Source organism: Hypanus sabinus, chromosome 11 (assembly GCF_030144855.1).
Source record: "Hypanus sabinus isolate sHypSab1 chromosome 11, sHypSab1.hap1, whole genome shotgun sequence".
Classification (NCBI taxonomy): domain Eukaryota; kingdom Metazoa; phylum Chordata; class Chondrichthyes; order Myliobatiformes; family Dasyatidae; genus Hypanus; species Hypanus sabinus.
Window position 1 is genome coordinate 39,992,215 of NC_082716.1, and position 26,405 is coordinate 40,018,619.

Genomic DNA, 26,405 nt, shown 5'->3' on the forward strand with positions numbered 1-26,405 from the left:
TCCCCCTCCTGTGACCCACTTGTTTGTCTCCCATGGCCCTGGTGTGACCACCTGCCTATAACTCCTCTCTGTCACCTCCTCGCTCTCCCTGACTAGGCGAAGGTCATCGAGCTGCATCTCTAGTTCCCTAACTTGGTCCCTTAGTAGCTGCAGCTCGACACACTGTGCAGATATGGCCATTTGGGAGGTTGGGAAACTCCAGGACCTCCCACATCTGACACTGAGCACAGAAAATTGGCCTCACACACATACTTCCTCCTTTCTGCAAATAACACAGTTAAACCTACTTTGCCTCGTCCTGTTACTGCTTAAGCCTGCTGAGCCAAAGCCCTATCACTCTGCTGACCCTCACTCCGCTGGATATGGCGGTCTTTTTAAACCTCTTGCGCTCTACTGGCTAACGTCACTGCTGCTGTTGCCCATCCACTTAAAGAATTGACATGTTGTAGATTTGCATTATGCTCTTCTGCAAAACACTGTTGTAACATTTGGTTATTGGAGTTATTCTCACTTTCCAGTCAGCTTGAACCAGTCTTACCATTGATCTAAAGGCATTTTACCCCACAGATTTGCTGCTCACTGGCTGTTGTTTTGCATTTTGCATCACTTTCTGTAAGCTCTCGGGCAGGGGTTCCCAAGCATTTTTATATGCCATGGACCCCTACCATTAACCGTGGTGGACCCCAGTTTGGGAATCCCTGCTCTGGAGGCTGCTGTGCATGAAAATCCCAAGAGATCAGCAGTTTCTGAGATACTCAATTCACCGTCTGGCACGAACAATCATTCCACGGTTAGTCATTTAGATCAAATTTCTTCCCCATTATGATATTTGATCTGGACAGCAACTGAACTGCTTGATTATGTACGCATCCTTTTATGAATTGAGTTCTACCACATGATTGGCTGATTAGATATTTGCATTAATAAGCAGGTGTACCTAATAAAGTAACTACTGGATGTAGAATGGGAAGGATGGAAATGTCAGATATTTTGGTGAGAAGGGGAAAGTTTAATTGATATTTGGGAGCCAGGTTCCATTTTTTTTTACATAAAGAAGTAGTAGGTACCTGGAACACAATGCCAAGGGAAGTGGTGGAAGCAGATATCATAATATTGAATAAAAATTTAGAGAGGTACATGAACAGCCAGGAAATAGAGGGAGAAAGAGCTTGTGGAAACAGGTAGGAGCGGTTTAGATTGGCATTGTGGGCTGAAGAGCCTGTCCCTGGGCTGTACTATTCTATATGCCATTTTGTCAAGAACGCAAGGATGTTTATTAAGGTGATCGACGAGGGTAAATTCAAAATGTTTAACAAGTGTAAAACTGCTCTTCATTTGTTTAGAAAAGTGCAGTTTCTTTGACATAGAAGTTGAATATCAAAGGAAGGCCACTGCCTCCTCATTTGAGGTGTTTGTACAAACAGTAATGCAGAACTCTTTCAATAATATGCAGTGATTTTCAGTTTGCCATGGCACTGTCAGCTACATAAACTGAACCTCTTCAGTCTTGTCAATTGTTGTCACAAATCAAATTAACTAAGGTAGATTAAGAGATAGCAAGTACTGATAGACCACTTACCATTTGGGGTTACAGGATGGCAAGGATAGAGAGGTTTGGTTTACAGGATGATTGAAAAACAATCATGAAATATAGTCCCACAATCTATAAATTCCCTTCAATAGTTTTCAATACAATCAAACAGCACTACTTTATACTAGACATATAACTGCAAAGCAACCAAATATGGTTTAATACATTTATTAAAAAAATACAAAAGACTCCCTGTTAATACTAACCCATCCATTAAATTCACAATGCCGCTGTGTAGTAAAGTTATAATAGACATCAAAATCCAAAATCATCTCCAAGTATAATGTGGATACTGGAAATCACTAAAAGGCACTGGCTCAATTAGATAACTGAATGTGCCCCGATTTTAATGTTGGATTAGTGCAAGTGAATGGGTGACAGCCAGCACAGACTCAGTGGATTGAAGGGCCTGTTTATGTGCTGCATCTGTGATCTTCTGAAAACTTCACTCAAAACATTAACATAATATGCTATAAAGGTTGTACAAAGAATAATGCTTCAAGTTTTTCCTGTACTTCAACTTTACAGTATTAAATTAAAATTAATTGATCAAAGTTCTATTTGCAGCAACTGTGTTAGTTGATTGCCAGTGTGTGTCTCATTCAGGAGATAAGCATTTAAATTCCACTCCAAATTCTGGATTATATCAGTCCAGGCTAATATTCCATTGCTTCACTTTTTGAGGTTCCTTTATGACACCATTTCAAAGAGAATTTTCTGGCCAACATTCATCCTGCATTTAATTTCTCTGAAACAGATCATGATGTTGTCCCATGTATATTTGTACAAGTGTGCTGTGTACAAAGTGAGTGACCCCTTTATTTTACATAGCAGCAAATGTAACTTTTCCCTCCAAATGGTTTTAAATAAATGCCATTCTCTCATTCTTGTGAGCAGTGCATGTTCAATCACTGATAATATTTAAGACTGGAATTGAAATACTTTTAAATACTAAAGTAATTGGGAATAGAGAGCAGGTGAGGTAGTACAGCAGCCACAACTCATCAAGTGAAGGAGGTGCTCGCCTGCAGTGCCTACACTTTATATTTAGGTTTTACTACAGTGACTCGAGACTGCGTTAAGTAGCTGTGTAAACTCATGAAAATTTCCTTTGTCTCAATAAAGATGACAATTCAAGATGTCACAATCTTCTGCATTCTGTGACAGTTTTCTTAGAATCTTAGGAAGTCATCAACAGTCAAAGCACTGCTACACCCCCATCACATCGGCTAGTTATCATGTTCCCGATTTCCATCCAAGTGTCAGTATGAGGATCATACACTTCTACGGAGTCGAGAGTAACCGGAGCTGAGGAATCTCGGCCCGATGTTCGACCGCCTGCTGCGTAAAGCAGCCCGTTAACAGCAACAACTGAAACACCTGCTCTTGCTACTTTCATAGAAGAAACCTCAAACCACTTCTCCTGAAAAAGAAATGGGAAAAGAGAACAAAAAAAGGGAAATCTGAATTCATAAAGTTAAGCAAATTTCCTACATGTATTTATTTTATCAGGTATTGTCATGGTGTTACTTCAGAAATTTACAACAGTAATCACATTTCTAATTTTCAGAAAGGTTTCATTTTTTCAATTAAATTGATAATTGTTTTTCATTTTGAAATTAGTCATTAAGGCAAAAGAAAAAATCAAAATTATATCTAGACTTCCTGCATGCAAAATCATAGCAGTGCAAAATGCCAGGTGAATGGCAGAGCATAAAGGCAGTGCATTTACTGCAACATTCCCAAGCGAGTCAAATGGTTCGACATTTCACGCCCATTGCTTTCAGTCTAAGTAAGTGGAGTGTCAGGTTAGGTTGGTATGGGTATTCCCCGCCATCATTTTTAAGGTTAGGTGAATGTCTAAATGCATTCATCCTACATACAGGAAAAACATCCCAGTGTCAAACTGATTACAGCCAAAAATGTTATGCTTGATCATCAAATTCCCCTAGTCATTCAAAAGAACAAGGAGTGTAGATGAAAACACAACCCCATTCAAAAAACTAGAACACATTTATTTGAATGCAATAAATAAAATCTCTAACAAACCCCGATTACTTAACCAAGCAGCATATTGTCTACAATAGCCAGGAATGTCGTTTTACAATAGCTAGGGAATAAAATGCATAGTACTGAACATTCCAACCTCCCGCTGATGCCATTCAATACTGTAAAATAACGACTGAACTCTGGTCCTTATCATGTATGAGGCTGGCACAATGGTGCAGTCACCGCTAACTTTCTGACAGTTCCTGGCGCTCAGGTTTCACCATGACCTCAGTGTGCTTTGTGTGTTTTTCATGTGACCATGTGGGTTTCGTTCAGTTTCCTCCAAAATTGCAAAGACACGCTGGTAAGTTGATGTTTTACTATAGATTACCTCAGTGTAGGTTAATGACAGAAAGAATCAAAAGAAAGTTGGTGGGCTTGTGGAAGAAGCAATAATGTACAAGGAAATAAGGGGGAGATTCATACTAATGGGATTGCTCACCTGGTCTGGATCTCATGAAATGAATGGGCTCCTATATCCATATATAAAGCAAGTGTTGAATTGCTCTATCCAATGCACTTGCTGAGCTACAAAAAGATATCTGCAGAACTTGTAATGCATGGAAATTAGTTTAATCCCTCAATAGTTGTACGTTCAGTCGATACATTACAGAGACCAAGGAAACATTCCTGAGTATCTGCCTTAATTTCAGCTTATTAAAGTAGACAATGATGCTGGAGTCCTTGAAGGACTTGACAAGATTGAGATTTTGAGGGCAGCTGACAAAGCAAGACAGCAAAGCAGCAGCGCAACTTGTGAGCACCCTATAGCCCCAAATAATGTTTTAAATTGTGGCTTCCTACTTCTGCTATTTAGGCCTATTACTAGAGCGAGGGGTTTAGATGGGGTGGAGTTTGTTAGGTGTGTTCAGGAAGGTTTCTTGACACAGTATGTAGATAAGCCTACAAGAGGAGAGGCTGTACTTGATTTGGTATTGGGAAATGAACATGGTCGGGTGTCAGATCTCTCAGTGGTTGAGCATTTTGGAGATAGTGATCATAATTCTATCTCCTTTACAATAGCATTGGAGAGAGATAGGAACAGACAAGTTTGAAAAGCATTTAATTGGAGTATGGGGAATTATGAGGCAGGAATTATTGGGCAGGAAATTGGAGGCTTAAATTGGAAACAGATGTTCTCAGGGAAAAGTACAGAAGAAATGTGGCAAATATTCAGGGGATATTTGTGTGGAGTTCTGCATAGGTACGTTCCAAGGAGACGGAAGTTATGGTAGGGTACAGGAACCATGGTGTACAAAGGCTGTAATAAATCTAGTCAAGAAGAAAAGAAAAACTTACAAAAGGTTCAGTGAGCTAGGTAATGTTAGAGATCTAGAAGATTATAAGGCAACTAGGAAGGAGCATTAGAAGGAAATTATGAGAGCCAGAAGGGGCCATGAGAAGGCATTGGCGAGCAGAATTAAGGAAAACCCCAAGGCATTCTACAAGTATGTGAAGAGCAAGAGGATAAGACATGAAAGAATAGGACCTATCAAGTGTGACAGTGGGAAAGTGTGTATGGAACTGGAGGAAATAGCAGAGGTACTTAATGACTACTCCAGTATACACTATGGAAAAGGATCTTAGTGATTGCAATGAGGACTTGCAGCAGACTGAAAAGCTTACGCATGTAGATATTAAGAAAGAGGATGTGCTGGAGCTTTTGGAAAGCACCAAGTTGGATAAGTCGCCGGGACTGGATGAAATATACCCCAGGCTAGTGTGGGAGGCGAGGGAGGAGATTGCTGAGCCTCTGGTGATGATCTTTGCATCATCAGTGGGGATGGGAGAGGTTCCGGAGGATTGGAGGGTTGCAGATGTTGTTCCCTTATTCATGAAAGGGAGTAGAGATAGCCCAGGAAATTATAATGCTTTTTGGATCCAGAACTGGCTCGCCCACTGAAGGCAAAGAGTGGTTGTAGATGGGTCATATTCTGCATGGAGGTTGGTCACCAGTGGAGTGCCTCAGGGATCTGTTCTGGGACCCTTACTCTTTGTGATTTTTATAAATGACCTGGATGAGGAAGTGGAGGGATGGGTTAGTAAATTTGCTGATGACACAAAGGTTGGAGGTGTTGTGGATAGTGTGGAGGGCTGTCAAAGGTTCCAGCGGAACATTGATAGGATGCAAAACTGGGCTGAGAAGTAGCAGATGGAGTTCAACCCAAATAAGTGTGAAGTGGTTCATTTTGGTAGGTCAAATATGATGGCAGAATATAGTATTAATGATAAAACTCTTGGCAGTGTGGAGGATCAGAGGGATCTTAGGGTCCGAGTCCATAAGATGCTCAAAGCAGCTGCACAGGTTGACTCTGTGGTTAAAGCGGCATATGGTGTATTGGCCTTCATCAATCGTGGAATTGAACTTAGGAGCCGAGAGGTAATGTTGCAGCTATATAGGACCCTGGTTAGACCCCACTTGGAGTACTGTGCTCATTCTGGTCACCTCACTACAGGAAGGATGTTGAAGCCATAGAAAGGATGCAGAGGAGATTTACAAGGATGTTGCCTGGATTGGGGAGCATGCCTTATGAGAATAGGTTGAGTGAACTCAGCCTTTTCTCCTTGGAGCAACGGAGGATGAGAGGTGACCTGATAGAGGTGTACAAGATGATAAGCGGTATTGATCGTGTTGATAGTCAGAAGTTTTTTCCCAGGGCTGAAATGGTTGCCACAAGAGTATATAGATTTAAGCTGCTGGTGAGTAGGTATAGAGGAGATGTTAGGGATAAGTTCTTTACTCAGAGAGTGGTGAGTGCATGGAATGGGCTGCCGGCAATGGTAGTGAAGGCGGATACGATAGGGTCTTTTAAGAGACTTTTAGATAGGTACATGAAGCTTAGTAAAATAGAAGGCTATAGGTAAGCCTAGTAATTTCTAGGGTAGGGGTATGTTCCGCACAACTTTGTGGGCCAAAGTGCCTGTATTGTGCTCTAGGTTTTCTATGTTTCTATTACTGTGGCTCTGTTTTCATATTCATAAAATGGCTTCTGCTAGAATGGGGCCAGAGATATTAAAAAAAGCCTTAATGAATCTTAACAGTACTGCACTAAATATTGTATTTACTTACTGTGATCTTACCAAACAACATGTAACGTAATTTTATCTTTCTTTTTTGGGAATACAATGTCATCTTTCTTAATAATAAGCAAATCACACTCACCTCCTGAAGGGAATACTTTTCAACTGTATGTAAAGCATTTTGAGTCTCATTCCACCCTCCAACAGCATAAATACAGTCATTCAGAGCAGCTACTCCAACATAAGCTCTTCTTGTTTTCATACTGTCTAATGTTGTCCAACGTTTTGTAATAGGATCAAACATTTCAGATGAAGAGAGCTCTGACCCCGAGTCACTTAAACCTCCAACAATATAAATGAAGCCTGTGGAGCAATTACAGATATTTCTGGCATGTTGATCATTTGTTTCCATTTATTTTTATGAAATTAATCATCAATCTTTTAAGCTTTGCATTCATGAAATGTATTTCTCCTAAATGATATCTGAAAAATTTGCTTGAATGCGAACATGATGGAGGATTGTTCTAATTATTTTTACATTGAAATGAATTTTATCTTCAGTTTATAGCCAATCCCTCAAAATCAAGAAGGACCTGTTTGTATTTTAGCTCAGGTAAAAGATGGCTGGAAGGAATGGAGGAAAATTTTTAAAAATCATTAAAAATCTATTGTACCTTACTTATTATACTTTTATTTACTGTATTCCAAATGTAGAAAATAAAAGTATAACAAAGACAATATTTAGGTTTATCAATAAATACTACCATCTAAAATAGTAAAATCAATTGCAAGTAGTTTTAATAACCACATAGTGAGAGAAAAATGACCTGGTAAAAGAAATTATATAGAAGCAGAAAATGCCATTAAAATCCACTTGCTCACACCCACAAGAAATTATATACTGGGAGATAATGCCATACCTTGCATTTCACAACAACCAAAGAAGTATCGAGGGATAACCATTTCGCCAACAACTTCCCACTTATTCTCAGAAGGATCAAATCTCTCCATAGTCTTCCCAATATCTGCTCCAACCCAACCTCCTGAAAATATTTAAAAGATGCACACTGTGTGAAAAGATTTGGAGATTCTTTAAAAATGTTACATTGTCAACACATCTCACTCAAAACACTTGTTAATTAGCAAAATTAAAATATTATTTTTAAATTTTCTTAATAAAGTCTTCATGTTATTTTTAATGTTTTCAATTCACAACTTCATTGTTTATTGTGGACAACCTGCCCCCTTTTGATAGTATCAGTCTTGAGGTCTGAATGGTACTTGCGTGTAAGTGTTCATCTGACTCCCTATTAGCTTTTTTATTAAGTTACACTCACAAAAGAAACAGTGTTAAATTACATATTCCTGCAATTAAGAGAGAAAATATTTACAACAGAAAAACTAAGCTCATTTCAATTTGGCTGTGGTTTAGCTGAAAATTTGAAGCAAATTACCATTGAAGATCCCATATTTCAGTTATTCAAAATTTGGTTATTGTACGCCATCTAATATTAGCCAGTGCGATTACTTGCCAATCTATGCAAGTTACAAAGTTGGCATGGTTATGTTGTAACTTACAGCAGTATGCAAAACTGAATGAAGATTTTTTTAATCACAACGAAAGGATATTTCATTGCACTAGTTCTGCATTATCAATGATTACTTTTATTGCAGTTTTATAAAGTAACTGTAAAACATGAGTTTACATTCTTACCTAGTGCATAAATAGTAGCATGACAGGCACATACAGCAAGTCCACATCGAGGAGAATTCATTGAGGCCACTGCTGCCCATTGCTTAGTAACTGGATCATAGCGCTCAGCACAGTCAAAGATCATGGAATCACTTTCACCTTAAAAAAATGTTAATGCATCACATTTGGATAGATCATGAAACCATATATTTCACGTCTTTTACGTCATTTATGGTTGTTTTTCACCTTGAGTGTGATTCTGGAACTGTTAAGAGATTTGCAGTTTGTAGATTCTTGAGATGTTTCAACGCTCTGCAGTCTCCAAGAGGATTCCTGGAGGCAGAGACAGTGTGTGAGAACCTCGTGGTGAGAAGGCCCAATCCTGCACAAAGAAGGAGACTACCTTTTTGTTGCTGGTGAGATCGTTCTGATATGGAGAAGGGAGATTGCTTTATATCGCTGGCGAGATCAGTCTGCTACAGAGAGGAGACTGTGTTTTTATAGCTGGTGGGAATGCTCTGCTACAGAGAGGGAGAATGTTCCCCAAGTTTTCTGCATTTTGGAGGTGGACTTTTTTTAGTCCTATGATTTTGTTTGTATTCTTTGTCTTTTTGCCTGAGCTTTCTCATTTTTTTGTGTGTGGGGGAGGGGAGTTTGGGGGTCAATGTGTCTGTTCCATTTTTGTTTTTTTGTGTGGTGAGAAGGTATTTAGGAGTTGATGATTGTGCGGCCTTTCTTTTCTTTATGGCTATCTGGAGAAGAAGAATTTCAGAGTTGTATACTTTGATAATATGAGGAATGATTGATGTTCATGGCCTAAGGTAGAAGGAAATGAGTTAGACAGCTCTCGTTATACACAAATGCAGTTCAACTCTTTCAGTGATTATGCGGAAAGTTTGTTAATAACTCATCAAGGGTGATTGATAAGTTTGGGGCCTAAGGGAGAAAGAGATGAGCTATTAACTTCAAACTTTCTGCATAATCACTTAAAGAGTTGAACTGCATGTGCATGTAATGAGAGGTGTATAACTCATCTCCTTCTACCTTAGGCCACGAACTTATCAACCACCCCTCATAAATGAACCTTTGAACCTTTAAACATATCTAGTGTAGCTAATCACACTGCTTTTATAGCTTAATATAATTAAAAATGTAATCTGTTTCTTTTTAATTTATGGTAAAGGTAAGCAACTATTTAAAATGTCCATTTTTATGAAAGAAAAAAATTTTGACTGATCAAAAATATAAACAATATTGCTTTTAATCTTTGATGGAAGAGAAACTATAACAGTACCAAAGTAACTTATTTTTTTGTCCATAGCACCTCAAACTTCCCCCAAGTACCCATTTTCTGACTTAAATGTTTTTAATGGTTCTGATAATTACTGGGAAATTTCTAAAAGACTAATTTCCCCCACCATCCTGTGAAAAATGTACATCACAATTACCAGAAGCAACAAATTAGCTGGAAAAAAAATCAATGACTAAATGAAAAAAAATTGAGAGCACAGAAGATTTTTGGGTCTTATCTGTTCAAACTCCTTGAAATATCAACTATGGCAATTAAAGAAAGAAGAAAATGCATTTCTGCCACAGGTCAGAAATAGAGTACCCTGCTGACACCTCTCAATTTGAGCAAGTACATACAAACTTTAGAAACTATTTTCTACATGTGGAGATATTGTTGCTGTTGTTCCTAAGGAAACATTGTAACAATGGTACAGGTTTCCCCCGCTATCCATAAGTAGAGCGTTCCTATGAAACCGTTTGTAAGCCAAAATGGTGTAAAGCGAAGAAGCAATTAGCATTAATTTATACGGGAAAAATTTTTGAGCAATCCCAGACCCAAAAAATAACCTACCAAATAGTACATAAAACCTAAAATAACACTTTCATATAGTAAAAGCAGGAATGATATGATAAATACACAACCTATATAAAGTAGAAATAATGTATGTACAGTGTAGTTTCACTTACCAGAATCAGGAAGATTCAATGAAAAACCGATTAGTAGAAAAAAAACCGGCACCTACACGCATGCGCACACACCTGTCCGCGCAAGGCTTCACGGTCATGGTAGTCTTTCTCGGGGTAAGCACAAGTTTAAAGTGGGGGCCTTTTATCGTAAAAGCGAAAGTCCTCTTCAGATTTCTTTTGGTTAGCGAAAACAGATATTAAGTGGCGTAAAGCGAACTTTCGTAAAGTGGGGGACATCTGTACTTACCACCTATTACATAGATCATTCCTTCGAGTACTGCAACACCCAACCCACTTCTAGCTTGGTGCAGTGATGACACTGTGGTCCAGTATTGACTGAATGAATCAAAACGTTCCACACAGCTAAGAGTTCTGCTATCACTCCACCGACCTCCCTGAAGCCGTGTGTAACCACCTTGCAAAATCAAGGAAAGAAATTAAACATATAAACAAATCCCAGTCAGATTCTTTACAGAGTTTCATTTCCGTAAGTGTTTTAAAACCAATTTCTATGTGCTAACTGGACAACTGGACTTTTTTTTCAGGACCAAACAACATATTCAAAATTATTTTATTTAATAATTAAATTAAACTTTAAAAAATACCATGATATCTGTCATGTTAAGTTTAAATTCTGAAATGAAAGTCACTGGCTTGGATTCTTGTGATAAAACACAGTATGCAAGTGACAAGGTGTGTTGATCATGACTAGTTGTGAAATAACAAAAGGGCTTCTAAACCAATCATCTGTTTCACACCACTGATCTGTTGCCATGTTCTCAAACTAACTCTACCTCCCTTGGTTATGTTACTTAAGAATTTCTTTCTGCAGTACTTCAGATTTCACTAAAGCCATTGCACCACTGTGTTGTTACGCACTTTTGCTATAAATTGCTGTGTAATTATTACTATGTTTTCTGGTTACTCTGTGAGCTTCACATGAGCAAAGAATTTCATTGCACCTTGGTGTACATTAATCTGAAAATCTGAACCTAATGTTTCAAACTTTTGATTGCAACTTGATGTTATTGAAACTAGATGTCATTGCAGTCAACTACTTTTCATGACAATATCATTTTTCAAATATACATTTATAAATAAAACACCTCATTCAGTGAACTAAAAGAGAAGCAAAAAACAAATTTTAATTTCTAGTTTTTCATGGTTTATGTGACAAGTACCAGTAATTTTGTTCAGACAGCTCTACACTTCAAGACAATAAAATGTGAAAATCTGACACAAACTTGTGACAAAGTATCTGCTTCTGGAGACGACTCATCTGAAATGTGAATAACAAACACTACAAAATGTGAGGGTTCATATCAACAAAGGGATGAGATTTCTTGATTAATATCTGACAGTTATGTCAGGTTAATGATGATTGGAATTCCATCTTTGTTTGCACCTTTACAGAAATAAGGCACTGGGTCTTAGTTGAGGGGGATGGGGAGAATGCTTTTGATGATCATTTAATTATCTTACATATATAACAAGTAGATAAAAAACAAACACAGTATTACTAAAACTTACCCAAATTCTGAGCTCTTTCTCACTAACAAATTAAAGATCAAACAAAGGTGCATTTGTTGAAAATTGATTCATATTTTAGTTCATCCAGGCAAGGGAAGGGGAAGATCTTGAATGGACTTTTTGAACTAAGACGGACATGGAGTCTATAAAAGTTAAAACAGCGGTGATGTCATGGACTGTAATGAGATTACAGAAGAGAGGTGCCTACTGTCTTGAGGCAAAATAAGGTGGATAAGTCCCCAGGATAAGATGTCTGCATGGACCTTGTGGGAGACAACTGCAGAAATTACAGAAGCCCTGGCAGAGCTATTTAAAATGTCCTTAACTACGGGTGAGGTGACGGAAGATTAGAGAATAGCTAATATTATTCCGTTGTTCAAGAAAGGTTCCAAAAATAAGCTGGAAAATTAATAGGCTGATGAGTCTGACATCAGCAGTGGGTAAATTATTGGAAGCTATGCTAAGTGACAGGATGTATCAGTATTTGCATAGACAGGGCTAGATAGAGGATCATCCATGTAGTTTTGTGCATGGTAGGTCATGTTTAACCAATCTTATAGAGTTTATCAAGGAGGTTAACAGGAAAGTTGATGGAGAAAAGGTAGCGGATGTTGTCTACATAGACTTTAGCAAGGCCTTTGACAAAGGCTTCCCAGGAGCCACTCCAGAAGGTTCAGTTGCTTGGTGTATAGGATGAAGTAGTAAACTGGATTCAACATTAGCTTTGCAGGAGAAGCAACAGTGTGGTAGTAGTAGATGGTTGCCTCTCTGACTGTAATTAGCAATGTGTCTCAAGGATTAGATGATAATTTGGTAAACTGGATCAGCAAATCTGCAGATGGAACTAAGATAAGGGGTGTAATGGACTCTGAGGAAAGCTATCAAGGAAAAATGAGCTGAAAATGCAAGATAAACTTTAAAGCAGGTAAGTGTAAGGTGCTTGCACTTTGGGAGGACAAATGAGGATATGACTTGCGCAGTGAACAGTGGGGCACTGAGCAGTGTGGTGGAACAAAGGAATCTGGGAATACAGATCCATAATTCTTTGAAAGTGCCATCACAGGGAGATAAGGTTGAAAAGGATGCATTTTGCATATCAGCCTTCCTAAATCAAAGTACAGGAGCTGGGATGTTATGTTGAAGTTGTATAAAATGTTGGCAAGGCTAAATTTGAAATATTGTTTACTGTTCTGGTCACCCATCTACAGGAAAGATATCAATAAGATTGAAAGAATACAGAGAAAATTTATATGTTGCTGGGACTTGAGGTCCAGAGTTCAAGGGAAAGGTTGAAATGGTTAGGACTCTATTCCCCTGAGCATAGAAGAATAAGGTGAGAATTAACAAAGGAATACAAAATTATGAGGGGTAGAGATAGGGTAAATGCATGAAGACTTTTTGCACTGAGGATGAATGAAACTAGAACTAGAGATCACAGGTTAAAGGTGAAAGGTGAAATGTGGAAGAAGTTGCAAGTGGAAATGTTAGATGCAGTTTGATTGCAATATTTAAGCGAAATTTGGGTTAAGTACATGGATGGGAAGGGTATGAAGGGCTATGGTCCAAGTACAGGTTGATGGAATGATGCAGAATAACAGCTTGGCATAGACCACATAGGCCAAAAGGCCTGTTTGTGTGCTCCATGACTTTAAAAGTAATTATTGTTGGAAATGCTGCTTCCAGATGTGAGAAATCAAGTAATAGAGCAGATCACTTATCATAAGACAATTTAAGAAATTTCAGGAAAAAAAGAGAATAATATTTGGTTGTGTTTAAAGATGAATGCACAACATCAATGTACAAGTGAAAATTTCAAAGAACTGCAAATACTGGAAATCTTAACAATAAAACCCAAAAAATTCTGGAAATACACTTCAAACCAGGCCCCATCTGTACGAAGAAAAACAATGCCAATATTCCTGCAGAGGTAACTCAGCCTGAGAAGTGTATAAACAAAGTTCAAATAAATGGATTCTACACCTAATCCTGATGAATCAATTTTCAGGTATCCTAATTTTAGTCATATTAAAATCAAAACAGTGGTTGAAGTTCAACATGGATTTGGTGGCTAAAGGGCTGTTATGTCTTTGACACATGTAATTGTTCATTCTGGCCTGATCTCCAAATACCATCAACACTTCTCCCTCTGGCATTGTAGGTGTGGCAATTTATCAATCGCACCCTGGCATGATGTGACATCAGCCACTGAAATGTATTTACATTTGATTACAGAAATGATAGTAAAGCTGGTAACCTATGGCATAGAGGAACTTCCGGGCTTTCCTCCGAGGACGAATCTTTGATGCAGGAGGCATTTTTCCAAACTTGATCTCTTTCTGAGGTTTAGTGACTTCCCTGTACTCCTCCAGCAACTTTTGCAGAGCAACTCGTAGACTAAAATCAGAAATGCCTGGTGGGGTGAAAAAAAAATTGCATAAAATATAATACCAAAGCCTTCAACACATACTCAAAACTAGTTCAGGCATGTATGTTGCAACTTGTAAACCCAGACAGATTAAACCAGTTGGTAATGAGTTCATTGATGTCAATGTTAAGGACATTTATTTCTTGGTTTTTTAGCGGCCTAAAATTGGGCTGCTTCTACCTAATTAAGTATCCTAATGTGAATAACAGTGTAAATCCAAGAGCCAAAATGTAAGAATCCACATAGGATCTGAATTGCCTAAAGTTGGGTTACAACATCTTCAAGGCAATTCAAATGGTAATTCCTTTGGCATTGTCAGCCGCTTAAAAATCACCATCGGTGGAAGCTTTAGTCCGGATGCTGTGCAGCTCAGAACACAAGTAAAATGCGTTCTCTCATGGCCATTTGTTTTCAGTGTGATGGACAAGTCACCTTTTTTACTAACAGTCCGAGTGAGAGGCAGGTCAAACGTCAAAGGTACTTCATCCATATTTATGATATCATCTGGCCCGATGGAATTCTCCGCTATCTTTGTTTGAGTGAATGTGCGGAAGTTAGCAAGTTTTTCCTCTTGGTCGGGAGGGAGCTGCTGACACAGAGTCGTGCGTACCCTGACGGACAGGCCTTTTCGTCTCATAAATCTAAAACACCACGATGGCCCACCTCTAAAATCTTCGATTTTCATTTTGGTGGCGATTGCTTTAGCCTTCAGTCTGATCTGCACGGTGGAAACACCGCGGCCGCCTGCTCTCTGTGTGTTAACCCAGTCTTCAAGAAAGTTTCAAGTTCGGGCCATCTGCTATGATTACCTCTGAAAGCTTTTGTCGTCTTTTTGCATTGACTCAGTTCTTCACGCTGGCGTCTCCACCGTCTCACCATCGATTCATTTATGCCAAGATTATGTGCAGCAGCTCGATTTCCTTCTTCAACCGCCAGATTGATCGCCTTTAACTTAAAAGCTGCATCATATGCTTTTCTTCGAGTGTTTTCCATGTTGATGAGGGTGAGTACAAATGACTGATTTACAATAATTTAATCGTGAAAGTGCGCTTGATTTATCGTACAATTTCATTGGGCCTCTGTGAACTACTCATCAATTTTATTGGTCTACTGTTACGAGGCAAAATGTTTTTGGCGGCATGAAAAAAAACATGCATTAGCCGCACCGTAGTATAGGCCGCAGTGTTGCCGCAGTGTTCAAAGCGTGGGAAAAAAGTAGCGGCTTATAGTCCGGAATTTACGGTAGTTTGTTTTGTCCTCCAGGAAATGCTTATCTATTTCTCTGCACATTCTGAAACTGGATTTAGTTCGATAATAGAAAACCACAGAGAATGCATGTTCTGCATCGGTAATCAAGGTTTCATAATAAAGAATAATAAACATCAAGTGACAAGTTAAATCTCAATAAGAATTATCTTCTCACATGTGAAAAACTCACTCATGCCAAGTTAAAGTGCTGAGGTGAGCATGCAAAAACATAGTACAAACACAAAATTGACTGCTCATAAATTACTTGCTTCATAACTGTCAGAGCAGTTGACAATACAAAATAACAAACCAGTCCCTGAAAGCAATAGCTATCTCAGAGCCCACAACAAAGTCCAAGAGCCTTGTAGTTCAGATATCAAAAAGACTGATTTATTTTCTAGGCCAAAAACATTACTGAAATTGAAGACATCAATAAAGATTCTCCCATAAGATCATACATGAAAGCAATGTGATCCTTTTAGAAGAGAGCCAAATAATTTTCTAATGCTTGCGAATCAACCTAATCTTCTATTACATTCAATGTCTCATTTAACAAAATAGCAGAAAAGCTGCAAAATCACTTCAAACCCTTAGCCATCAGAAATTATGTAGCGATGCAAGTGCAGGACAACTATCAGAAGTCAGGGGAATTGATCAGCGATGGAGTAATTGTAATGAAAAACATCACAACATTGTAATTCTTGGATCAGACACTGACAGAAAGATTCAAATGTGGACTTATGGATGGAATTATCCAATCAAATTTGCAAATACGCAAAATACCATATTCAAACAGGCTTATAGGATAACTAAATCTCTGTCATTCAAAAATGTACAAGTGTATTGACTACAGAAGCATGTTAACATTATGCAAAGTGAACAGAACTGCCTAAGACCTTTGTGCAGTACTGTAGTAATTTTATGTATTGCACTGTACTGCTGCTGCTGCAGAAAATGACATATATGAGTGATGATAAACATGATTCTGATAATGGGTCTCTACTGTGGACTGAAGGTGGAAAGGGGCCAGGGAAAGGGGAATCATGGTTCAGAAAAGGGGGAAGGAAGAGGGAGGTATCAAAGAGACATTGTTTGGAATCAAATGACCTTGACTGGTGTCTCAGAGCTGTGCGCTTATGCTCAAGTGTCATTCTTTGCCCTTGACAGTCCTTCTCTGCCATCTGTACCACACTCCCCCTGCAGCCATTTCCTACATCCCTTGCTCCTGCCAGATTTACACTCGCTCTCCGCTCCTTGTTGACAAATACAGTACCGTGCGAATGTCTTAGGCACCCTAGCTATATACTGTATATGTGCCTAAGACTCTTGCACAGTTCGGTAGATCAGAGGAGTTGCCCAACCTCATCTCAACTTCCTAAACTAGGTTTGTAGACCTCCATGTCACAGCTCTTAAGCAGCACAGGCAAATTTGACTTTACATGATAAGCAATCCTGCCTTTACCACTCTTTCAGGCAGTGAATTTTAGACCCAACCCCACTATAGATAGAAAGCCTGCCATTTTTATTCACCATTCCACTCTGACATCTCTGACTCATGTATGGACTACTACAAGCTCGAAGGACTTCATCTCAGTTCGGGCTGAATGCAGGAAACTGGGACTAGCTGAGTGGGCACCATAGCTGGCATAAACCCATCAGGCTGAAGGGACTTGAATCCATGCTGAATTGCTCTATGACTCAGTTTTTGTCTGGGCATGTTGCAGTCTGCAGGGCTCACTAGCGAATTTTTCAACTTAGATAGCTTGCTCTTACTTTTTATTTCAAAATCAGGTTTAATATCTCGAGCATATGTCGTGAAATTTGATAATTTAGTGGCAGCAGTACAAAGCAATATGCGACAAATAAATAGAAAGATAGATAGATAAATCAATTACAGTAAGTGCATGCATATTAAATAGGTAAATTAAAAATAGTGCCAAAAAATAAGTGAGGTAGTGTTCATAGGTTCAATGTTCATTTAGAAATCAGACGGCAGAGGGGAAGAAGCTGTTACTGAATTCTGAGTGCTTGTACACCTTATTCCTGAAGATAACAATGAGAAGTGGGCGTGTCCTGGATGATGGAGGTTCTTAATAATGGATGTTGCCTTCTGATGCACTGGTCCTTGAACATGCCTTGGTTACTACGGAGATTCATACCCATGATGGAGCTAATTTTACAATTTTCTGTAGCTTCTTTCATTCCTGTACAGTAGAACCCCCTACCCACCCCCGTACCACACAATAATGTAGCCTGTCAGTGCTCTCCATGGTTACATCTGCAGAAGTTTTCGAGTGTTTTAGGTGACAAACTAAATCTCCTCAAACTCCTAATGCAACAGAGGACTGGCCATTCCTCTCTCCTTTTTTTTGTATATTCTCGTCTGCCCTGAATATACCAGTTAGCCAGACCAGAAAGCATCACCCAGACTTCACAACATTAGCAAAATGTTACACAAAGGAGCTAAACTGTCATTTCACTGTATTACTGACACCTTTATTCCACCCAATGCCTTCTACCTTCTCTGTTACTTAAACTAAATTGCTTTCTCTCTTCCTTGCTTCTTGATGAAGGCTCTTCGACCTGAAATTTTGATTGGGTTCTCTTTCTACAGATCCTTCAAGAGGACCATATCCTTGTTGTGGTTTGGAGGCTTATACACCTTGATGACCCCAAGAGCTATGTTGGCTGCAGTCAGGGCTTTATGCTTTGGCTCTTTGTAGGGTCACATATGCCAAACAGGTCAAAGGGTAGTGTCAGGCTAAGAGTGGTCCACCAGTCCTCCAGGTTCAGCTCAGGGCTAACAACCTTGACTGGTCAAACAGCAATGAAGAATCCTTCTAGATCTGTATGTGATTGTATTCCTAAGTCTCCACCAGGTGCTTGCATGGCTGACAGTAGGGAAAATTGAGAGAAAGCTACTGTCATGATGAAGGGGGCCATGAACATTGCAAGACCGAAAACAAGACCAAAATTAGTCAAGGATAGACAGAGTTGTGGACTTTCAGTGCTGCCCAAAACAACAGCAGCTTAACAGGCAAAAAAAAAAGTTTTCCACAGATATTACTTGACTGGCATTTCCGTTTTTGACCTAGAAATGCATCATCTTACTTCATTACCACAAGGTCCAAATGCTGGGTCACTTGTTGGGACAAAATGATAGTCATTTGAAGTAGCTCTAAGTCAAATAAGTAGGATCTTGCATGGCAGCAGACTTTATGATTGAATTAACATCAATCTTAGCTCAACATGATCTGTCTGAAAAACTCATAGAACATTACGGCACAGTAATACACAGTAACTACGACCCACGATATTGTGCCGACCTTATAACCTACTCTAAGGTCAATCTAATTCTACTCTCCCACCTCACCTTCAATTTTTGTTATCATCCATGTGCCAACCTTTAAGATTTCTTAAAGATTTCCTTAATATATCTGCCTTTACCACCACCCACCACTCTGTGTAAAAAAAAAATTAACTCTGACATCACCCCCGTATATTCCTCCAATCATTTTAAAATTATGCCTCATTGTATTAACTATTTCTGCCCTGGGAAAAAGTCTTTGCCTGTCCACTCAATCTATGCCTTTTACCATCTTGTACACCTCTATCAATTTGTCTCTCACCCTCATCCACTTTAAAGAGAAAAACCCTAGTTTGTGCAACCTATCCTCACCTGGAAAGCTCTCAAATCCAGGCAGTATGCTGTTGCACTCTCTCTTTAGCTTCCATATTCTTCCTTTAATGAGGTGACCAGAACTGAACACAATATTCCAAGTGTGGTCTAACCAGGGTTTTATAGAGCTGCAACATTACCTCAGAATCAGGGTTAACATCACTGGCATATGTTGTGAAATTTGTTGTTCTGCGGGAGCACTACATTGTAATACATTATAATAAAACAACTATAAATTACAATAAGTATATAAAAATTTAATTAAATTAAATAGTGCAAAAAAAGAGGGGAAAAAGTGAGGTGGTATTCATGGGTTCATTGTCCATTCAGGAATCTAGTGGTGGGGGAGAAGAAGCTCTTCCTGAAACGCTGAGTGCATGTCATCAAGCTCCTGTACCCCCGCCTTGATGGTAGCAATGAGAAGGGGGCATGTCCAGGGTGAAGGAGGACCTTAATAATGGCATCACCTTTTGAAGGTATCCTCGATTCTGAGGGCCTAGTGCCCATAATGGAGCTGGCTGAGTTTACAACTTTCTGCAGCTTTTTCCAATCCTGTGCAGTGGCCCCTCCATATCTGATGGTGATGTAACCAGTTAGAATATTCTCCATGGTACATCTGTAGAAATTTGCGAGTGTCTTTGTTGACATATCAAATCTCCTCAGACTCCTGATTAAATATAACCACTGTCATGTCTTCCTTGTAATTGCATCAATATGTTGGGCCCAGGATAAATCTTCAGAGATATTGACACTCAGAAACTTGAAATTGCTCACCATTTCCATTGCTAATTACTCGATGAGGAGTTATGCATGTTCCTTCAACTTGTCCTTCCTGAAGACCACAATCAATTTCTTAGACTTATTGACGTTGTGTACAAGATTACTGTTGTGACACCACTCAACCAGCTGATCTATCTCGCTCCTCTGTGCCTTTTTGTCACCATCTGAAATTCTGCCAACAATATTGTGACATTGACAAATTTATAGATGGCGTTTGAGCTGTGCCTAGCCACATAGATTTTTGGGTATCCAGAGAAGAGCAGTATGCTAAGCAGCAAGGAGGAAATGTTATTTCCAATCCACTGAGACTCTGATTTCTTGGTGAGGAAGTCAAGGATCCAGTTGCAGAGGGAGGTACAAAGGCACAGATTATAAAGCTTGTTGATTACAACTGGAAGTATGATTCTGTTGGAAGGCTGAGCTGTGATAGGCTGACATAGGTATTAATATTATCCAGGTGATTCAAGACTGAGTGGAGAGCTCGTAAGATTGCATCCGTTGTAGGCCTATTATGGCTTGAAGAAGGGTCTCAGCCCAAAACGTCAACTGTTTATTCATTTCCATAGATGCTGCCTGACCTGCTGAGTTCTTCCAGCATTTTGTGTGTGTTGCTTTGGATTTCCAGCATCTGCAGACTTTCTTGCGTTTATGATATTCCTTTGGAAATGTTAATGAATGGGAGTCTCAGAATGAGATGAAACCTTGTTGAATATAACTTGAAGGGAAAACTTAAAAGACAAAATAGAAACAGGATAGGTATCATAACTCAGAATGAGAATCAGGTTTATTATCGCTGGTATGAGTCGTGAAATTTGTTAACTCAGCAGCAACAGTTTAATGTAATACTAAACATACACGAATAAATAAATAAATCAATTAATGTATATCGGAGATTAAAAATCATGCAAAAAGAGAATATATATTGAAAAAGTGAGGTAGTGTTCACGGGTTCAATGTCCACTTAGGAATCCTATGGCAGAGGAGAAGAAGCTGTTTCTGATTCACTGAGTGACTGCCTTCTGTACATCCTACCTGATGGTAACAATGAGAAAAGAGCATGCCCCTGGGTACTGGGGGTCCTTAATAGTGGACACTGCCTTTCTGAGACACCGCTCCTTGAAGATGTCCCCACCCCGTACCAGACAGTAATGCAGCCTGCCAGGATACTCTCCACAGTACGTCTATAGAAGTTTTTGAGTGGTTTTGTTGACATACCAAATCTTTTCAAACGCCTAATGAAGTTTAGTTGCTGTCTTGCCTTTTTTATAGCTGCATCTATATGCTGGGACTAGGTTAGGTCCTCTGAGATCCTGACACCCAGGAACTTGAAATTGCTCACACTCTCTACTTCTGATCCCTCTGTGAAGATTGGTATGTGTTCCTTCATCTTACCCTTCCTGAAGTCCACATTCAGCTCTTTTGTCTTACTGACATTGAATGCCAGGTTGTTGCTGTGACACCACTCCACTAGTTGGTATATTTCACTCCTATAGCCCCTCTTGCCTTCATTTGAGGTTCTACCAACAATGGTTATATCAGCAGCAAATTTATGGATGGTATTTGAGCTCACACAAGAACTTAAATTTCCCAGCAAGGGGTGACATACTGGCATAATTTAACAACAAATGGTTAAGAGAAGTCAACCGGTGATATTGTTGACAATAGCAATGATAAGAGAACATCATGGGTCTGGAGTTGGACCCATTCTAACAATATGTGGGGAATTTGCAAGTTCAATGTAATTGAAACCACGCTAGCAAGAAGATCCAAAGTGAAAGTGGAAAGTAGTGTGCAATGTAGATTGCGAGCAATAATTATTTCTATAGGGAAACTACTTATTTAATAATCGTATCATATGATTAAGAGCTCTTGTGGGCTGCAACAAATCATAATTTTCAAAGCGTCTGTGTGTAAAGAGCTCTAGAAAAATATATTCCTTTGAAATGTGAAGAATCCACACATTAGACATAATCTCCAATTATGTTTTGGGTAATACAGCAAACAATTTGTGCACGACAACTTCCACATTTATCATGTTTCTTTTCAGAATGTTATTGTGAAAAGATCAGCAACATCAGCTAGGGAATACAAAATACTCAAATCCGTACAATACCTTCAATATATTTGAATAATCTCCGTGAAGAAAGCAAAGGGAATCGAACAGGATCCAGAACTTCAATCACATATTTTTTCCTTTTCACCATGTCCTGGAGAACCCATTCCATTGCAGCTGTGAAAACTTGATATTCATCTTCAATCTGGAGTTCTTCACTTTTTAAAATTTTAACCAATTGATCTTTTGCTAATCCCATAAACTCCTCAGTTTTACAGACCTCCAAAAAGTGGACATAAATGTAACTTTCACTGAATTCTGCAAGGTCATGGCAGGCAATTTGCTCAGCAAATTGGTAAATTCCAACACAGTTCGCGGGATCAATTTGTCCTTTCAAAAATTCACTACACATGTTCACAATTTCAGTCAACTGTAACATATCTGCAGCAAGGATCAACTCTTGTACATTTTTTATGCTGACATTGATGACACCTGCAGACAAAGTAAACAAAAGAAAGTACAAATTAAAGGTCTTGCATTTGAAGCTTACAATAGTCTGTTGTGAGGGTAAAGTCCCTAAGTCAATACTGATAGAAGAAACACATGCAAAATGCTGGAGAAATTCAGCAGGCCCGGCAGCATCTATGTAAAAAGAGTAAAAAAATTGATATTTTGGGCTGAGACCCACCCAAAGTGTCGACTGTTTACCCTTTTCAATAGATACTGCCTGGCCTGCTGAGTTCCTCCAACATTTTGAGTGTGTTGCTTGGATTTCCAAGCATCTGCAGATTTTCTCTTCTTTTCAAAATAGACTCTACCCCAGGTTCACTCTGATAGGCCTTCCAAAAGGAAAGATGCAAATTCAGTTGCTCTACTGGAAATCACTTTGTTTCAATAGTAGACAGATATTAGCATATACTGCACTTATTGAAATTCATTCACCAGTGTATCCGTTAATATATCCCTCATGTTTATTAGTAATATTAGTGATAAATAATAATTAGCAGTTCAGTGGAACAATCAAAAATTTAATTTTAATCATTTCTGAGCAAAGGTGCTGCTCCAAAAAGTGCTCTATTTTTACCCTCAGCCATAAGGCTCTATAATGATTCAACCTATAGCTGGGTTGATTCCCCCACCGTTACACTGTTTGAGGTAAATATATTTCTATTATTTCCCTTCTAATATTTGTATATCCGTGCACTTGTAATGCTACTGTGACACTGCAACTTCCTTTGGGATCAATAAATGATCTATCCATCTATCTATCTTATCTGACCTAAAGTGGTGGTGGCCTGCCAGAAAGTTAGAGGGAACTTTAGATTAAAACTGAATGGCGATCAATACGTCCGATAAGAAAGAGAACTTGGAGATAGCTCTGATGACACTGCTGGTCTTATTATTCCTGTTAATACAGATAACCAGAAAGGGAAGTGTGTCAAAGTAAGCCAGCACATTGTTGAGGAATATCCTCTGACTAGTGAATACCATCACTCATTACACTGATAATGCCAGCACAGTTCTTGATCACCAGTTGACCTGTTGTTAGAATCCAATGCCCTATTTTAATTTCTATTGTTGACTGCACTGAAATCATTGACTAGACGAGAATAAACAGGTCACGATCATGGGAAACTTGAAACCCACTCACACTTCAGTATACTAATTCATACATATCTCTTAAACGTACACTCCACAAATAATTGTCTATTGCCCTTGTGTGAAACACAGATTTTGATCATGTTGGGTAAAGGAGTACTGTGTTGTAACTTTATTGAAATAATACCACACAGCTGCCTGCAACGGACTACTAATCCAAACAGCCAAAGATATGAAACTAAAGAATGTGACCAGAAGTTTGATTAAAGAGAAGGGTTTGAATTTCTCCTACGATTTACGTTCGAATCTTCTCTTCCCCGTGCTGACAGCGCTACTGTTTTTCTTCCCCAAACCAATGAACTTATTGCCAACAGTTTTCATCTGGGTCTGTGAAGCGACTGAACACCATCTCTTCAGGTACCAACCAGTGTAAATAAAGTCGAGCAGCAGCTTGAAGATTTCTGCCTCGATGCCGTGGATCTGGATTAAGCTCTTGCCGGCTTCCTGCAGACCTCCTGCGAACAGCACGGCGAAGTAGGGGCTGCTGGCGGCCAGCACCAGTCTGTGGACGCTGAAGACCTGCTGCTCCACCTGCAGCCGCACGTCGCAGAAGTCGGCGCGGGCCCTCAAGCGATTCATCTGGGCCAGCAAGGTCCGTGCGTGTGTGTCGCTCGCCCACCGAGCCTGCTCCGACACCGGGCTCGGGCTCGATCCCGATCCCGGCCGCGGGTACGCGCAGGATGCCATCATCCTGTCACCGGGCCCCGAACCCTTCCTTCAGGTACCAAAAGCGATCAGTCCCCTTCCCTACCAACCATCAGCTAACTCTCCCTGGCTGGCAGGAAGAGCAATCGAACAAACGGCCGGAGGTAGTACTGTGCCTTCCAAGGCAGCAGGTGGCGCTGTGGCTGGCCGAACGACACAGTAAACAGAAGCAACAATGTCTCAACCACGTGTATGCTCTGTATCTGAAGGAAAATGGGCTGGGGGTAGGAAGGATATCAAAAGGGGTGGAGAGTAGTCAGAACTGAAGGGTGAAGAGAAAAGATGGACAAACGAGACTGACGATGTTGGAGTTTGGAGCAAAAACAAACCTGCTGGAGGGTCTGGCAGCATCTGCAGAGAGTGTGAGAGATCAAATGGAGAGTGACATTTTGGGTCAAAACCCTTCTTCTGGACTGGAAAAAGGATAACTGCGTGTGGGAAATGGGAGGAGATAAATTAGAAAGGAAAGTGATCAGGATGGAAAATAGGAATTCTGTCCTCATTTGGGTCTCAACTCTTCCCTCTGTAATTGGATTTTGGACTTCTTGACAGAAAGACCACTGTCAGTCCATGTTGGCAGAAGCACCTCTAGCTTCATCATGCTGAGCACCGGCATTCCCCAGAGTTGTGTGCTCAGTCCGCCGCTGAAGCACGACTGACCTGCTACATGCAGTTCAAGCTGAATCATCAAGTTCACCGATGAAACGACAGTGATTGACCTCATCAACAATAACAATGATACAGAGAGGAGGTAGAGTGGCTGGTGGAATGGTGTGAGCACAACTTGAGTCACAACGCGGACAGGAATAGTGATACATAAGAAAGTCTGCAGATGCTGGAAATCAAAAGCAACAGACTAAACACTGGAGAAATTTAGCAGGGCAGGCAGCATTAATGGAAAAGGGTTAAAGAGTCGACATTTCAGGCTGAGACACTTCTTCAGGACTGAGAAAGAATGCCGAAGATGCTAGAATAAAAAGGTGGAGGAGGGGAAGGGGGCCAGCTGGAAGGAACAAGAGGAGGCCATGGATTGGCACGTCGAAACAGGAATGGGAGTCGGAATTAAAATGTTTGGCCATTAGGAAGTCCCTCTTGTGGTGGATATTTCACAAGATGATTATGGGCTTTAGGAGGGTGCAGGCTGACCACTCCTCTGTGGAGAGAGTTAGGAGTTAGAAGGAGCAAGTTTCTGGGACTGCATATAGGGAACGATCTTACCTGGTCCCTTAACACCACCTCTTTCATCAAGAAACTACATGATGCACCATCAATAACTCACACTGAGACGTAAGGCGAGATATCGGCTTTTATTGACTGGAAGAAGGAACCAGGAGTGAGTGTCCATCATACTATGACCTGGAGACTGAGGCCGAGCGTCAGGCCTCAGATCGCCTTTATACAGGGGCCTGTGGGAGGAGCCACAGGAGCAGTCAGCAGGGGCGTGTCCAGACAGGCACATAGTTCACCACATTCACCCCCCCTTTGTTTGAAAGAGTCCCCATGTGGCGAAGTTTCTTACAAGTCAAGTCTATCAGGTGGTCGAATCTGTCGCTGCGATCTACGTAGCACCGGCTGTGATCGCATGGATGCCGGCGACATTGGTGATTGCACAGGGGACGGAGGTTGTGCTTGTTCCTGCCCACTAGGTGCCGGTGATCCCTCACGCATGTGCGAGGCGCCTGGTATAAATGCGTACGAAACGCCCGGTATACAAGTGTCGTGAGGAGTCTGTGTAGGGCCTGGTGAGTACGGTGTCACCTCTGGTGCAGGGTTCATAGTTACCGGAGAGCCTTCAGGGTAGTGGTCTGCTGCACCCGCGGGTGCCAGGTCGCGGATGGAGACCGTGTCCTCCCGCCCATCAGGTAAGACCACGTAAGCATACTGGGGGTTCGCATGTAGAAGGTGAACCCTCTCTACCAGCGGGGAGTATTTATTGCTCCTCACATGTTTCCGGAGCAGCACTGGCCCCGGAGACGTCAGCCAAACTGGCAGGGT

At 40.1% G+C, this 26,405-nt stretch overlaps 1 protein-coding gene across 1 annotated transcript; it reads right to left on the reverse strand.

Moving 5' to 3' along the window:
* Positions 1–1,743: 1,743 nt before the first annotated feature.
* Positions 1,744–24,496, reverse strand: ipp (intracisternal A particle-promoted polypeptide). Its single transcript, XM_059984197.1, has 8 exons — positions 24,071–24,496; positions 22,107–22,538; positions 14,116–14,271; positions 10,579–10,746; positions 8,376–8,513; positions 7,582–7,704; positions 6,804–7,024; positions 1,744–3,014 (listed from the first exon to the last, which is right to left on the reverse strand). Exons 1-8 carry the CDS (start codon positions 24,393–24,395, stop codon positions 2,790–2,792), a joined length of 1,788 nt encoding a protein of 595 aa, XP_059840180.1. The 5' UTR covers positions 24,396–24,496; the 3' UTR covers positions 1,744–2,789.
* Positions 24,497–26,405: the final 1,909 nt, after the last annotated feature.

Bases quoted from the DNA above. Each gene is read 5' to 3' on its own strand.
- ipp (XM_059984197.1), bottom strand. From the start codon at position 24,395: ATGATGGCATCCTGCGCGTACCCGCGGCCGGGATCGGGATCGAGCCCG. The intron at 8,514-10,578 runs GTAAGTACAGAT...CATTTTTTTAAG, and splicing joins AATGATCTATGTAATAGGTG to GTGAAAGTGATTCCATGATC. The intron at 7,025-7,581 runs GTATGGCATTAT...ATTGCTCCACAG, and splicing joins TGGTTGTTGTGAAATGCAAG to GCTTCATTTATATTGTTGGA.